Source organism: Notechis scutatus, chromosome 6, assembly GCF_049901735.1.
Source record: "Notechis scutatus isolate UNSWTSFEM ecotype Mainland chromosome 6, rNotScu1.2, whole genome shotgun sequence".
NCBI lineage: Eukaryota > Metazoa > Chordata > Lepidosauria > Squamata > Elapidae > Notechis > Notechis scutatus.
Window position 1 is genome coordinate 23,726,482 of NC_142014.1, and position 17,133 is coordinate 23,743,614.

At 45.6% G+C, this 17,133-nt stretch overlaps 1 protein-coding gene across 5 annotated transcripts; it reads right to left on the reverse strand.

Annotated features, from left to right (window-relative positions):
• Positions 1–323: 323 nt before the first annotated feature.
• On the reverse strand, positions 324–14,974 carry LOC113419729 (cyclin-dependent kinase inhibitor 1-like). 5 transcript variants are annotated; one of them, XM_026679272.2, is made up of 3 exons: positions 14,573–14,974; positions 6,313–6,735; positions 324–3,667 (listed from the first exon to the last, which is right to left on the reverse strand). In XM_026679272.2, exons 2-3 carry the CDS (start codon positions 6,683–6,685, stop codon positions 3,600–3,602), a joined length of 441 nt encoding a protein of 146 aa, XP_026535057.2. In that variant the 5' UTR covers positions 6,686–6,735; positions 14,573–14,974; the 3' UTR covers positions 324–3,599. The 5 variants fall into 5 exon arrangements, with proteins under 5 accessions (XP_026535057.2, XP_087825662.1, XP_087825660.1 ...); XM_087969536.1 differs by having other exon boundaries at positions 14,586–14,891; XM_087969534.1 differs by lacking the exon at positions 14,573–14,974 and adding an exon at positions 8,007–8,255.
• Between the last annotated feature and the right edge of the window lie 2,159 nt (positions 14,975–17,133).

Below are 17,133 nucleotides of genomic sequence, written 5' to 3' on the forward strand. Positions count from 1 at the left end.
CTCACACCTGCAACCCACGAAGAGGATCATGGCCCTTTCCTCCCAAGTAGACCACGTCTCTCCCTTATCCTCTTCTCCCTGCGTGCCCTAGGATGGAGAGGGGATGGGCCTCGGTCTTCCTCTGACTGCCCAGCCGGCCTCTGCCCTTCCCCAGCCTCCTCCACAACCTCCGGAGCCACCCTTCCACTCCCTGTCGGCTGTTCCTCCTCTCCCTCAGAGTCAGTCTCCACCAGGGGCATGACAGCTGTTTTAAAGTCAGCCTGAAATTGTCTCCACCTGCAAACCTTCCTGTTGGGATCAGGAATGAAGCATAGAAGACGCAATTGCAATATTTTCTGGCCACAGGTAGGTCTGGTGATGACTGTCGCTTCCATGTGGTCCAATCACTATTGTGTGTTCCTTTATTTATTTAAATTATAACAATACAACACAGTGCGGCTGATCTGGCATTACAATTGTTATACATATATACATTTTACTTCATCATTTACAATCTCCTTGTTTGATACATTGTTTACTAATTATTCTAATCATCATAGCTACTTATGTTCCGACCTTGCCTTCTTCTATGCAACCATTGATAGAATTTATTCCACGTTTCATAGTACTCAGGTTCTTCCTTGTTTTTTTAATTCTAGGGTTAACTTATCTGATTCTGCAGAGGCCATAATTTTCCTTATTATCTCTGTTTCTGCGGTGTTCTTTCCTTCTTCCAGTACTGCACATATATTATTCTAGCCGCCATCAACACATGTACTATTAGATATATTAAATTCTTCCTATATCCTTCTGATATTATTCCTAAAAGAAGAAATTCCGGCTTAAATGGAATACACTCTCCCACCATTTGTTCCACCCATGTCTGAATCAGTCACCAAAACTTTTTGGCAGCATTGCAAGTCCACATGTGAAAAAATGTGCCTGAAACATCTTTGCACTTCCAACAATTTGGAGATAGACTTTTGAACATTTTGGAGAGCCTTGCTGGCAGAAGATGCCACCTGTAAAAATATCTTACAAACTTTTCCTTGTATGCCGTGGCCAATGCTATTTTTCTTATTGGTGGTCCAAAGTTTTTGCCATTTAGCCAATTCAATATTATAACTGAAATTTTTTGTCCATGCCACCATTGTTTCTTTAATATGCTCTGCCTCAAGTTTGTATTCTGATAAATATCTATACAGTACTTTTATTAATTTATCATTGGTCTCTAACAGAAACTTATCCAGAATTGTTAATTCTTTATTAATGCCCCATGTTTTCCTGTCCTATATGTATCTTGTTTGTATTTGTAAATAAGACCACCATTCTACATTTGCCCCTTGTGCTACCAGTTCTAATCTAGTTTTCAGTTCTCCCTATTCATTCAGTATGTCTCTATATGTTACGATTTTCTCCATATTTATCAAATTTGGGTGTATAAATGCTTCTAGTGTGGAAAGCCAGATAAAGCCAAGTTCCTGTCTACAAGCTGCTAATGGGTGGCACCAGCCAGGAGATCACAACTGGATTTCTTGATCACTCCCAAAACTATCCTACAGTTGATTGTTCCCTTCTGCTTCATCCTCTCCTCTCTGGGTCTGTCTATCAGTCATTTGGGCTGTGCCAAAGGTGCTTTTCCCCCAAAAGGCTGGACTTGGTTTTTATCTTTGAAAACGTTTTGCTTCTCATCCAAGAAGCTTCTTCATGAAGATGATTTTTGGGGGATGAGAAGTGAAGCATTGTCAAAGAAAAAAAAAAACCCACAAGAAACTCCAGTTGCCTTTTGGGGGAAAAAACACCTTTGGGACAACCATGACTTGGATGATTGAATAATCTCCATAATTTAAGCTGATTCAGAACATGGGTTGGGCACTCTTTTAGAAAAACGCTAGACCAGAATTCAAAAATAGCCTGCGTGATGCACATCCCTTCTTCTTCACCTCTGGTGCTTGTCATTGGTGGTTTGGGTCACTGGAGATGGTGGCTAAACTGATTGTTCTTAGCACGTTCCCACGTTTCCATCCTTGCCCAGCCCAACTTAAGAAGAGTGACGGGTTTCCTGCCAGCAAATGACACTCAAGAGGGAAGAGTAATAAAGGCAGGAAATCCACCAATAACTTGTTTTGAAATAAATAAGGGCAGCACCATCACTTTGTTTGGGGGAGGGGCAATAGAAATTTGGGGGCCATGGCACTGCCCTAATTTTCACTCAGCCATCTTGGAGAGCCCATTTTGCCCCTACATGACATTTTAAGAATTTTTTTTTAAAAAAAGACTTCTGAAATAACACAGGACACATGAATGACATCTGTTTTAAGAATACGTAATCTATACAGTGCCTGTTTACTTACCAATGCTATTTCCATTTGATTTGTTTTCATATAACATTCTATGGCAACGACTGCCAAAGATTTTCATAAAATTAGAAGTACTGGAGCTGAATAAGCAGGACACGGCAGGAAAAAATTCAAGGTTCCTGGCTCTGTGTTGATATCTAGTGGCCACCCAGATTTTTGTAGAAGAATGTCTGAAGTCTTCTCAATATAAGATCCAACCTTCTATGCACGTTATACATCTAGTAGCCCAAAAGCACACATATTATATCGTACCATCATCCTATTCTTCCAAAAACAGTGCTTTCATGACAAAATGTAGCACAAAATATCTGATGTAGGATTTATAGTTTAATCTGAGGGACATCTGCCGTTTTTCCGGAATGCAACTGAATAAAGCCAATTCATAGTTAATATCCATTTAGCAAAATATGGCCAGGCTTGTATTATTCCACCTTTGTCTGCTTTTAAGCCCAGCTTTACTAAATCTAAAGCACACAACACACATATATGATTAAACACATATTGTCCAGGAATATTTAAACAACCATTTACTGCAATCAAGACATATTGCTATGAAAAGAAATCTGGTCCAAAGGACAGAGGACTTCCAAAAACAGGCTGCAAAACCCATTTTCCTAGGTTTTTCCAGCTCCAAGATACAGCATTTTGTGTTTAAAAAAAAATCAAGGTGTGCTAGCAATTTTGTGATCAAACCCCACCCTTTTTGTGTGTGTACTAAATAGTAAAATAGATAACATCTGAATGGAAATCAAATCTGAATGCGCTTCTTAAGTAATAGTTGGGTGCAAACTGAGAAATGGATATTCTGATTCTGTTTTCAAAACTTAAATTCACAAAGCTGGTAAACATTTCTGCTGTTCACGCTGAGATGAAATCCTAATATACATGAAAGAAGTAAAAAATACATGGAAAGTGGTAGAATGCTGCTTCTCATTTGTTCGTACGCAGTTATTTTAAACGCTTCTGACAATAATATGACAAGGAATTCTTTCTGAAATGTGATTGTTGCTGCAATCGGTCTTTTTCATACTTGACAATCAGTTATTTTTTTAAAAAAAATGTTTCCTGAGCCATTCAGTTTTTATTTGGCTGCCATTTCATAAGAGTTTGTTGTTCTTTTAATAAATGTTCCCATTTTCACTGTTCTTCTACGCGAAGCTACAAAGGGTTAGTTATCAGTAAAGATCGTTCTGAAATGTTGTATAAGCTTGTATAAGATCTTTTAGGAAAAAAAATATATCTTGGAAGCGTTCCACCAGTTTAGAAGGCCAATTTCTTTACAGGTGTTTGCATATCTGTTCTTATCTGCTTCTTTGTTGTATAATAATCTGAAATAAATAAATAAATAGAAAATCCATACCGGCAAGTAATGACAAGAAGAGATACATGGAAAGTTTTCTCCAGGTTGAGCAAGGTGGAAATCTTATGAAAAAGGAGATGGTAATTTTTTGGGGGAGGGGAACAAGTCAAGATATGCATTGCTATATTTCTGGAAACGCCCCCCACCAAAAGCCAACCCCCAATTATATTTCTGAATTAAAAAAAAAGTCAGCCTGAGAAATGACTGGGTTTCCACCAAGGGGTTTGCACGGGACCGAAGCAAGGTCAAAAGAGTCAAGATGGCCGTTGAGACTGTACAATTAATACCTTTTCTGCATATGCATCACAGATGCATATAAAAAAGGGACAGATCATAAGATTTTTTTCTAAAAGAACGGTTCAGGTAAAAAAAAGGAGTGGAGATTCAGTGTGCACCTACAGCCGCCATCTTGACTTTTTTGACTTCCCCATGGACACCTGATGTTTACATTGTATATGTCTTGTTTAATAAAGCATCCAGGTAGCACAAGCTGCATTTTGCTATCTGGCTTTTTAAAAATCTGACCAATGTAATAAGATCGCCTGAATTTCTTTGAAGACAAATCTTACATTGAAGAGAAAGATCCTGAGTAGTATATAAGTAGTTCTTGACTAATGACTACAATAGAGCCAGGAATTATGGCCATAAGTCATGCCGGTCATTAAAAGGTCATAAAACATGTGACTGCACCTGATTCACAACATTTTTTTTGTGGTAGGTATTAAGCAAGTATCGCAGTCATTAAACAAATGCCATGTTCGCTAAGTGAACCTCTTTTTCACAATGGGCATTTATTTTGCCGGAAACTGGAAATAAAGACCAGCTTTTGTCCAAAAACACATTGTAAACCACAGTCACATGACCAGGGAGGGAGACGACTGTTGAAACTTCAAATCTGGGTTGTAAATAGCATGAGGGACATCCATGGTGACTTTGAATGGTTGCTAAGCAACCAGTTGTATGTGGAGGGCCATCTCAGGTAGCCCTCGACTTATCATTTTTCACTTAGTGATGCTTCAACGTTGCAACGGCACTGTACAAGTCACGTATGACCGTTTCTCACTCTTCGATGTAGCATCCAAGCAAGTCACGTGATCTAAAATTCAGATGCTTGGCAACTGGCATGTACTTATGACAGTTGCAGTGTCCTGGGGTCATGTGATCACCTTTTGCAATCTTCTGATAAGCAAAGTCAAAGGGGAAGACACATTCATTCATTCATTCATTCATTTTTTATTTATTTTACTGACCTCAGCCCGTTCCTAAGAGGTCTGTAAGGGGTGTGCTTAAGTGCACAATTGTCCCTACCGTCCTATTGTCCCTATTTATTCGTATCTATTTCCTGTATTCTTACTCATGTTTATTCTTATATCTATTATCTTGTAAGCGATTGACAAATCAAATCAATCAATCAATAAAATTTAACAATCATGTACTGACTTAATAATTGCAGTGTAGGGTCTTATTTTGGGGGAGGTACAGTAGGTGGGTTTTTCAGTAGGACTTATCACTACATGCTGCAAAACTCAAAAGAAGCCATAGCAATAGCACTTAGACTTATATACCGCTTCACAGTGCTTGACAGCCCTCTCTAAGGGGCTTACAGAGTCAGCCTATTGCCCCCAACTGTCTGGCTCCTCATTTTACTGACCTCGGAAGGATGGAAAGCTGAGTCAACTTTGAGCCTGGTGAAGTTTGAACTGCCGAATTGCAGGCAGCCGGCAGTCAGCAGGAATAAGTAGCCTGCAGTACTGCATTCTAACCACTGTGCCACCATGGCTCATTAGATGGGAAACAAAGAGATCAAGAAAACAGAACCTCTTTGCTGTCCTTGTGACTTTTACACCCTTATACTGTATACTGCACGAGTCAAAAAGAGGGCTATGAAAATATTTACAGACCCCTCACATCTTGGACATAAACTGTTTCAACTCCTTCCCTCAAAACGACGCTATAGAGCCCTGCACACCAGAACAACTAGACACAAGGACAGTTTTTCCCCGAACGCCATCACTCTGCTAAACAAATAATTCCCTCAACACTGTGCAATTATTTACTAAGTTTGCATTACTATCACTATTAATCTTTTCGTCATTCCTTATCGCCCATTTCCTCCCACTTGTGACTATATGACTGTAACTTTGTCACTTGTATCCTTACTATTTTTATTGACTGTTTCCTAGTATGATTTGATTGACTGTCATTAAGTGTTGTACCTTATGATTCTTAAAGAATGCATCTTTTCACTGAGAGCATTTGCATCAAGACGAATTCCTTGTGTGTCCAATCACACTTGGCCAATAAAGAATCCTATAGGTTCTATAAGTTGATGGAGGCATCCCTGATCCACCTCTCTACTGCAGACTCAGGAATCCTATCCGCCCTAAGGACCTCACAGGTGTTAAGGTCTTAATTTTCAGGGTCCCCCTTTTTAAAACGTTAGGCTGTTCCTGCACACGCTTCCTTGTTGTTTATTCTAGGTGTGGCTCCTGCCACTTTCATCTTTTGAGCATTGCCTGACAATGTCCTTGTTTTGCTTTCCCTTTTGCCCTGTGGAATTGCAGCCTGGATCTAAAGAGTCTGGGCTGAAAAATGACACCTTGACCTCCATACCTGTCAAATACGTCTGTCTTCGCTTCTTCGCAAGCGTCACCATTTTGATCGGTCTGCCTCTTTCCGCCTCTCTGCCCAGGAGGTGAACATTCTCTTCTCTGTCCACGGCCCTGTTCATGGGCTGCAGAGGTGGCCGAGACTCCCTGGCCACGTGCGTGTGGTAGAAGGCGGGAACTTCGTGGCCCTGCAGCTCTTCCCACTGGAGAAGACCCACGACGGGCATCTCCTGGAAGAAGTCGAAGTTCCACCGCTGCTTTGCCTGTTCCAGGCTGGATCTCATCATGCTCTGGAATTCCTGCAGCAAATTGTCGTGATCCACTGGCCCGAAAAGATTCCTCCTGATGGGGGATGCTTTGGCCGAAATCAGCTCCATCTTCTCCCCCTGCTGCCTGGCGGTTAAACAGAGCGTCTAATACCAAGGCCCTGTTGAGAACAAAACGAAGTAAATATTGGTTTCTTTGATTCACAAAGGGGTACTGAGAATTAAGTACTGTCCCTGAGATTCTCCACTCCTGGTAATAGGGACAAAAACTTAGAGCAGTGTTTTATGACCTGCTGGCTGGGGAATTCTGGGAGTTGAAGTCCACACTTCTTAGAGTTGTCAAAGATGAGAAACATTGACTTAGACTGAGGATTCGATTCCTTTCCTTTCCTTTCTTCCCTCACTCCACATTCTAATACTCCTCCCTTTTTTCTTCCCTCCCTTCCTTCTTCCCTTTCCATCTTCTTTTCTTTTCCTTCCTTTATCTTCCTTCCTTCCTTCTTCCCTCCCTCCTTCCCTCCCTCTTTCCCTTCCCTTCCCTTCCCATTCCATTCCATGTCCCTGCCTTCTTTTCTGTCAGAAATGATGTAGGGTTTCCTGCTTTTGGGGGGTGGGTGGGGGTGGGGTGGGGGGTTGGATTAGATGACCTACAAGATCCCTTCCAACCTATTCTATTCTATTCTATTCTATTCTATTCTATTCTATTCTATTCTATTCTATTCTATTCTATTCTACTCTACTCTACTCTACTCTACTCTACTCTTATTCCATTCTTATTCCATTCCATTCCATTCCTTATTCTACTCCAGCTATCTGGAGTAAATCCTCTATCACAACTACCACTTCCACACCTTTGGCCATAACCTGTTCCCCCAGCTGAGCATTCCCAGTGCCTTCATTTCCATCCCCTGATCATCCCTGCCATCCTTCCCCTTCCTCCTCCCCTTTCACACCAGATCAGCCAGCCCGCCCTGGTCAACACCTGGAAAATGCCTTGAGAACCCAGGGGGGGCCGGTCCCTGCTCAGCAGGGGAACCATAGCCAAGCCTGCCGCCCGCTCCTGGTTTCCCGAAGTCCCCGATCACCTTGTGACGCCTCCTTCCGTTCCAGGACAGCCGCAGCCTTTCGTTAAATCTCCCCCCCCCCAGGTTCTGCAGCTGAGACTCCAACTTGGCTCTCGCCCCGGGACTGAAGACGCTGGGGGGCTCTTCAATAGTGCTGTTGAGAACGGCTCTGGTTAAATCTGCTCTAGGATGTGCCTTGGAAGTCCTTTCCGGCTTCCCAGCCTAACCTCCCTCGGGCATTTCCCGGTGGTCTCCCATCCAAGGACCAACGTCCAGAGCCAGGCAAGCTCCGCGGGGCTGCCACCCGCACCCAGCGGGGGCCACCGTGGGTTGAAGGTGCTTCCAGCAGCGCTCGGGCTGAGACAAACCTCTCGCTCTCTGCGCGGCCCGGGGTTGCAGCTAAGGAAGGGAAGGGAGCGGTTGCGCAGCCAGCCAGCCAGCCAGCGGCACTTCAGAGGGCCGGCCTCGGCAGTTGCCTTTTTTTCTTCGCGGTTCTCGCGGCGGGAAAAGTCCCCCGCCTTTCTGGAAGCCCCGGCGGACGAGAAGCGCTGCAAGAGCCGCCCAAGCGCGCAGCCCCGCGAAAGCCGGTATCCCCCGCGGGAGCAAAGAGAGCGCGCCCCCCACCCGGCTTTGGATCCCGAGGGAAGGTGGTTCTGGAGGAAAGCAGCGGGATTTGGGATCCGGAGAAAGGAGGTCAAAGGGGGGCGGGGGGGGGGGGGGGAAACATATATAGAATAGAATGAGCTGGAACCTATACTATTTCAGACAAGTTACTGTCCAGTCTGTTCTTCCAAAATCTCCAGTGATTGGAGTGCCTACGATTTCTGAATGTTAGTTCCTGGCACCCCTTAGAGCAGGGGTCGCCTACCTTTTGGACCTCTGGGACCACCAAACTCATAATTTTAAATCCTGTGGACCAGACACCTGGGAAAATGCCCCAAAAAGTCTGGGGAGGGAGGGAGGGAGAGAGAGAGAGAGGGGGAGAGGGAGAGAATGCAACCAAAAGCAGAAGCAGAAAGCAGCAGCCAGGTGGCTGGCCAGGCGCGTGGGGCGAATGGGGCAATTTCCCCCCCTCTGCCCTTCCCCCCTCCCCTCACTACCTCGTCCTGTTCACAATGCAAGCGACGCAAGCCTTGTGTTCCCGCGGGCCATGTGAACGGTGCAGCCTTGTGTTCCCGCGCAGCGTGGATTAATTGCTTTGGGGGTGACATTTCTCTGGACCACCAAAATTTTCTTGTGGACCACCAGTGGTCCCTGGCCCACGGGTTGGTGACCACTGCCTTAGACCAAGGGTCTTCAAACTTGTCAAAGTTTAAGACTTGTGGACTTCAACTCCCAGAATTCCTGAGCTAACATGCCTGCAGGAGGAATTCTACGAGTTGAAGTCCCCAACTCTTAAAGCTGTCAAGTTTGAAGACCCCTCCCTGCCTTATAGGCAGCTTGAGCAATAGGATCAAGGATGTTTGCCATGGCCTTTTGCAGCTTGCCACGCCTGGTGGTCTCCCATCCCCCTGTGCCATCCACTCAGGCATCTGGAGCAAAACTGAGTCCTACAGAGAAGCTCAGGATGGCTGCCACTCTATGCAGAGCCTCCAGTCACAGCAAAGGAGTTTATCTCTCTCAGATGTTTCCATGAAGATCCCCTTGAAACCATCACATCCCCTTTGTGACTTGTATGGAGTAATTCTCCCGAAAACAGTTACCCTCCATTGGCATAAAACAGGCCATCCCACCTTATCAAACTTTAAGACTTGTGGACTTCAACTCCCAGAATGCCTCAGCCAGCATGGTGGGTCAGAGGATTTTGGGAATTGAACCAAAGGTGTTTTTCCAAGAGGCAACTGGACTGTCTTGTTTTTCTTTGAAGACGTTTTGCTTCTTTATCTTATCCAGCTGTTTAGAGCGGAAGAAGCTTCCTTGGATGAGGAGTGAAAGGCCTTCAAAGGGAAACCAGAAAGTCCAGTTGCCTCTTGGTAAAGCACCTTTGGGTCAACCATGACCTGGATGACTGAGAATCTCCAGGGACATCTGGGAGTTGAAGTCCACCAGTCTTAAAACTGACAAAGTTGGACACCTCTAGCAGAAAGAATAGAATAGAATTCTGTCTTGGCCAAGTGTGATTGGACACACCAGGAATTTGTCTTGGTGCAAATGCTCTTGGTGTACATAAAAGAAAAGATACATTTGTCAAGCGCCAAGAATCATAAGGTACAATACTTAATAATAGTCATAGGTTACAATAAGCAAAAAGTGTGGCGTTAAGAGGCCTGAGGCATCCAGGTGGGTTGGAGATTTCTGGGGGTTGTCCTGTTTTACACGAGGTCTACCTAAAACCAATTAAAAAGGTCCACCAGTCTAATCAAGGATCTAATGAACGATGACACCACCAGGGCACAAAACAGTTTTTGTTCTATCTAGGTGCCCAAAGGCATCAGATCTGTAATGGTTACTGACATTCGCCATTGAATCCTTCTCAGATACCTTCCAGGGTCTTTCTTGGAAATAAGGTAAAGGTTCCCATTGCACATACGTGCTAGTTGTTTCTGGCTCTAGGGCATGGGTGTCCAAGAAGTCCTCCAGGCTTAACGTTACCAAGGTTGGACACCCCTGCTCTAGGGGGTGGTGCTCATCTCCGTTACAAAGCCGAAGAGCCAGCGTTGTCCGAAAACATCTCCGTGGTTATGTGGCCGGCATGACTAAACACCAAAGGTGCACGGAACGCTGTTGCCTTCCCACCAAAATGGTCCTAATGTTCTCCTTGCATTTTTACCTGCTTTCGAACTGCCAGGTTGGCAGAAGCTGGGACAAGTCATGGGAGCTCAGTCCGTTACGTGGCACTAGGGATTTGAACCGCCGAACTGCCGACCTTTCTGATCGACAAACTCAGCGTCTTGGCCACTGAGCCACCGCGTCCTGTCAAAAAGCCACAGGATTTCTCAAAGACAAGAAGGTGCAATGTTTAAGCAGGTGTTTTCCTCAAGCTTGGCAATTTTAAGATGGGTGGACATGCTGGCTAGGGAATTCTGGGAGTTGAAGTCCATGCGTCTCAGAGCTGCCAAGGTTGAGAAACACCGCAGCCTCTGTCATACTGTTTTTGTTCCAGGATCCAAATGTAAATCCTGAAAAAAACAGAACAAGGATACCCAGGTCCAAGCCAAACCCAATCATATTCTCCCAGAAGTAGAAAAACTCAAATGTCCACTCCAACCTTTTCTGGACAAAATCCACCCTGGACATCTCCTTTCAGGCTACCACCTGACCAATTCACTCCTCATGGGCTATTTGATGCAACCCTGGTTTCCAAGGCACAATATTTTCTCATGTGTTCCAAGCAAGTGTGGACTGCTGGGGGCTTGCAGGGGCTCGGGAGATCCCCTAGCTAAGACTCTGCGGGGCTTAGAGAGCCCCCAATAACCTCAGAAAGACCAGCAGCAAGGGAAAGCTCTTAATAGGCTTAATTGAACTTCTGGGCGTTCAGCCAAGAGCATTTCAAACCTCGTCAAAGTGTTGCAAGCGAGATGAACAATCCACTCAGTGTTTGCGAGGGAAAGCCATGGAGAACATCAGATAACCTAGCTACAAGCCTCCGAGGGGATTAATTCCCAAATAATAAGACTCACGTAACTCACCAGAAACTCCACTAAGACTCCAAGATCCCTCTCACAGTCACTGCTATTAAGCCTGGTTTCACCCAGTCTTTTATTTAAGTATTAAATTAAATGTACAAAATAATAAACAACTTTTTGGTATATTATCTTTTTTGTAGGTAATTAGGGCAAAGAAGCGACATCCGAGTTGGCCACACCCACCCAGTCACATGACCTAGACAAGCCCACCCAGTCACATGACCACCCAGCCAGGTCCACCCAGTCACATGACCACCCAGCCACGCCCACCCACCCAGTCATTAGGGCAGAGAGGCCCTTGCTAAAGTTTTTGAAGCCCAGCCCTGGCTTCCAAGCCAAGCCGTGAGCTAACCTCGCTGGCTGGGTTTACTGGCTAAGCCAGCCCAGGGTTTGAGATCTTGGCCTTCAACGGGTCGAGGAAACAGGTTGTGTTTTCAGGGATTATGTACAGAAAGGAAGTATGCTGTGGAAGAAGTTGTAGTCTTGCCTTTTTTCCCTGTCTTCTGCTGTTGAGCTTGTGGGTGGTTGTCTAACCAGCAGAGTAAGCCCTGCCGGATTTAGCAAGGTGCTGCTGCCCCTCCTTTTGTTGCTTTGGGTTGCCATGACAACAAGCATAGGGATAATACTTGAGTAGCAACACTAACTGAAAACCTCTGCCCGCCACTTTCTCCTGGGCTATAGAAGGAGCTCCCAAGAGCAGGTAAATAGCCTGATTCCCAAAAAGGACAAACCCTCGACTTTTTCATTCAACAAAGTAGTGCCAGGCACAACCCTGTCACTTCCTTCAGGTCAAAATGTTTCCTTCCTTCCTTCCCTCCCTTATACCCCATCTTTGTTATTTTTACAAATAAGTCCAGGTGACAAACATAAACCTTCTCCTATTTTCCCCACCACAACAACCCTGTGATGTTGGGTTGAGAGAGAGAGAGAGTGACTGGGCCAAACTCACCCAACTGGCTTTCCTGCTAAGGTGGGACTTGAACTCATAATCTCCCACTTTCTAGCCTGGTGCCTCCCCCATGAGACCAAACTGTCTTCCTTGCATCACAGGGTGGGTTTCTTCTGGATGAGGAGCGAAACGTCTTCAAAGGAAAACCAGAAAGTCCAGGTGCCTCTTGAAAAAGCACCTTGACCTGGATCAGGGGTCTCCAACCTTGGCAACTTTAAGATCTGTGGACTTCAACTCTTAGAATACTGGGAGTTAAAACCCACAAGTCTTAAAGTTGCTAAGGTTGGAGAGCCCTGCTCTAGGTGAGCATTCTGGGTGAGGAATTCTGGGAGTTGAAGAGAAACTACTGGAGAAACCAGCTGCATTTACTTACACCTGGCAAGAAATCTCCAGGTGAGGATAATCCAAGTCTAGAAATCCAAGAAAAAGGGCAGTTACAAAACCAGATCATTTTTCATTGTTTTATTTGGAGAAGGAGCTGACCCCTTTAGGACAACCTTCCCATGCAATTTTTTTTAAAAGAAGGGCGCTGAACTGAAATTGGAGTTGGTTTGATCTTTTGGTCTAGGAATGGTCCTACACTTGAATCCCCCGTGTTTCCACAACAACGTCATGCCCATCTTGATGTCATGGTGTGCATGCAGGACTCCACTTGTCTTTCCTGGCTCCGTTCTCCTGAAATGCAACTGCCTGAAAAAGATTTATTTGACCTCTGAACTGCCTTCTCCAATCAGGTGCTTTCCAGGTCTCTTGGCTTTCCCCTCCTACAATTCCCAGTTATTAGGAACTGCACCACTCAAGAAGCAAGATCCGGATGTCAAGCGGATCATCTTCAAGATCACTCATTCGTCCTAAATTGTCCTTCTCAAAGAGAGAAATTGTATGGTCTCGCCAACCGACATCAGCCAAGCGCAACTCATTTTGAAAAGGCTAAGCAGAATCAGGCATGGTTAGTCTTTTTGGGAGATGACCAGGGAATCTTGAAGTGAGTAGCTAGATTGGAATTTTTTAAAATTTAAATTTTTTTAAAGTCTTAGTGGACAAACGGTTAAGTATGAGCTGGGAGTGTGTGGCAGCAGCAACAAAAGCCAACACAATCCTAAGTTGCATTAACAGAGGGATACAATCAAGATCAAGTGAGGTACTAATACCACTCTATAAAGCCTTAGTAAGACCACACCTAGAGTACTGCATCCAATTTTGGTCACCACACTATAAAAAAGTTGTTGACGCTCTAGAAAAAGTGCAGAGAAAAACAACCAGGATGAATAGGGGAGTGGAGGCTAAAACATACAATGAACGGTTGCAGGAACTGGGCCTGGCTAGTCTAGTGAAGAGAAGGACCAGGGGAGACAGGATAGCAGTCTTCCAACATTTGAGGGGCTGCCACAGAGAGGAGGAAGGGGTCAAGCTATTTTCTAAAGCACCTGAAGGCCAGACAAGGAATAATGGATGGAAACTGATCAAAGATAAATTCAACCTAGAAATAAGGAGAAACTTTCTGACAGGGAGAATAATCAACCCATGGAACAGAAATTGCCCTCAGAAGTTGTGGGAGCTTCATCACTGGAAGCTTTCAAGAAGAGACTGGACTGCCATTTGTCAGAAATGGTGTAAGGTCTCCTGCTTGGGCAGGGGAGGGGTTGGACTAGATGACCTGCAGTATACAAGGTCCCTTCCAACTCTGTTAATCTGCCTGTTAAAAAATACCTAACACCCAAGACAGTGGCAAATCGTTGCATACTATTGCCAAGATCATGATGAGGCTGGGGTCTATGTGAAGGACTTCCCTTTTTTTTGGTTTTAGTGAAGAATTTGGGAGGAATAAATTAGAGCAGGGGTCCCCAACCCCCCAGTCCGTGGACTGGCACCGCTAGGCAGCATGCCAGCAACCAGTCCACGCAAATCATGAAACCAATGTCTTTTCTGACCAGACAATACAGTTGTCTGGTTTTTAAGAAGAATCTAGATAGTCTCTTATCTGAAATGATATAGGATCTCCTGCTTGAGCAGGAGGCTGGACTAGAAGACCTCCAAGGTCCCTTTTCCAGCTCATCCTATCCTATCCTATCCCTATCTTATTTTCCATCTCTATCCTATCCATTGATCGCATGAGCAAGCGAGGTACTAATACCACTCTATATCCGGAGCTGGCCTTAGGGTGGCCAAGAGCAGAAGATTGAACTCGATGGGCGTGGGTTCCCCTGGCCCTGGGATCCAGCCATATTCTCTTTCCACTACCATCCCGCCCCCCCCCAGCAAACTGTCCACCGTGCCTTGCGGCTGACCCGGCGCTGCCACCCAGATCGCCCTTCCTTCCAGCCGCGGGACCGTGCCAAAAAGGAGCCCGGTTGCTCACCTCCAAGCCGCACCCCTCAGTCACCACCACCGTCTTGCTCCTCCTCCTCCTGCTGGAACGACGGGATCCGGAGCCGCTGGGGATCCGCGCAAGCAGCGGAGCCAAAATGCCCAGCCACTTTCAAATTTCGCGGGGCGCCGTCGAGCACCTTCCCCTCCGCGGTCCTTAAGGCGGGCGGGCGGAGAAGAGAGTGGGGCTCGCTGCCTGGCTCCTTCGCCCTCCTCTCCTCCTCTTCCTTTCTCCTCTCTCGGCTACTCCTCGTCGTTCCTGCCCTCCCCCCCTCACAATCCCAGTATGTTATGTGTCGCCCCCACCCTTCTCCAGCCTGGAAGTTTGCAAATCTGATGCTTTGCTCCGCGGTTGATTAAAACTTTCTCATTCCGGGCTCCGGGCCAAGCCCCCCGCTGGCACGTGGATTTGCAACGTGACTCGTCCCCACCCTCCAACCTCCCCCACCAAATATCTCCACCCTTTCCCCCCCCTCTTCCCCGCTCCCCACCCGAACTGGGAAACTTTTGCCAACGAAAGCAAACCAGGGAGCCAGAAACATCCACAGCAACGCACTCCTGGGAGATTTGCAAAGCGTCGCCCAAGCCTTAAAAGGGGAGGAGGAACTAAAACAAGGTGAGGCGAAGATAACAAGGCTCGGAGTAGGTGGGGAACAAGACATCCCGATCTGGGGCTGTTGTGGTGGTTGCTGCCAATATCAATCGACATTCATCGCCCATCCCGATTGGGAAAACACAACAAACTCCCGGGAGGCGAACAGGAAATCGTGCCGTTCAGATCAGGACTGTTGCTGGGGGGGCTGGCCCGGGATTATTTTCCATGCAAAAGTTTGGCTATCGAAAGGAAAACAAACAAATTAAAAAAAGAGAAAAGAACGAATTCTCCTTCAGAACAAAAATGGCTAGATACAGGAAGTCCTGACCTGCAAAGGTTCATGTAGTGACAGTTCAATGTTAGGGTGGTCACTGGAAAAAAAAAGGGGGGGGACTGTTTTTCACACTTAATGACCTGTTGGAAATTTAAAACCCACCCCTCCCCTAGGAAAATGAAATATTTTAGGATATACTTAAAAAGGCAGAATATTTCTCCTAAAAATAAAAATAGAAACTCAAAAGAGGCAGAAACTCACACACCAGCCACCTTTGCTAATGAGCCATTAAGGCCTGGGCCAGTCTATTTTACATAACAAAGATCTACTCCAGGTAGAGCTATAATAGGAATTGCCCAAAGCCCTTTCATTACTTTGTTAGTTGCGAAGTCTGTCTGACACATCATGTACAAATCTATCTATCTATCTATCTATCTATCTATCTATCTTATCCATCTATCTATCTATCTATCTATCTATCTATCTATCTATCTATCTATCTATCTATCTATCTATCTATCTATCTATCTATCTATCTATCTCCAGGTGGTAATCCCAAGCATGGCTTTGATCCTTGCAATGGTACCATCATCTGGATTTTTTTTGACATGCCCAGACATGCAACCCACTGGGAGATTTATTAGGCAGTTGTCCCATAATTTTATAGCCCTCTTCTTGTTGTTGTTAGTTGCGAAGTTGTGTCTGACCCATCACAACTCCATGGAAAACATTCTTCCAGGCCTTCCTGTCCTCTACCATCCCCCGGCGTCCATTTAAGCTCACGTCGACTGCTTCGGGACTCCATCCAGCCACCTCCTTCTCTGCCATCCCCTTCTTCTTCTTCCTCTTTGTCCCTCAATCGTTCCCAGCATTGGGCTCTTCTCCAGGGAGTCCTTCCTTCTCATGAGGTGGCCAAAGTCTTTGGGTTTCATCTTCAGGATCTGGCCTTCCCAAGAGCAGTCAGGGTTGGTCTCCTCTAGGACTGACCGGTTGGATGGCCTTGCAGTCCAAGGGACTCACAGGAGTCTTCTCCAGCACCAGAGTTCTGTAGTTCATCCACCCCCTTCCTAGAAAAATGAAATATCCTAGGAAATATTAAAAAGGAAGAATATTTCCCCTAAAAAGAGTAGAAGCTCAAGAGCAGAAACACCTCAGAAGCTCACTCCCACCTTTGTTAATGGGTGGGCTATTAAAGCCTAGGCCAGAGTATTCTACATAACAAAGATCTCCAGGTAAAGCTATAGCAATTGCTCAAAAGCCCTTTTCAGGGCATCATCATCCAGCAAGGCTCAACAGGACAGCCTGCAGAGTTGCCCCTGCATGTCCCCATGGGAGTCTGACAACCAATCAGAATAAAAGCTCCAATTCAAATCCCAACAGAGGGTATAAAACCCAGGCACACTCAGCATCTTGCCCCTTCTTTTCCTCCACCCAACATCTTGAAGCACGTGATCGTCCTTTTCACTTTGGAGCTCCAAGCCATGTGGTCCTGCCGTCCACCGTTAAACCATCTTTCCAATCAGCCTCCATGTTTCCAGTGTCTTTCTTCCCCACTTGGAACTGAACCCAGAAGGATCATTCTTCCAACAGACCATTGTTAGCACCCCCCCAGGGTCATGTGATTTACATTTGGAGGCTCGATGATAACTGACTCACGTCAATAACGGTTGCAATTGTCCCGGGG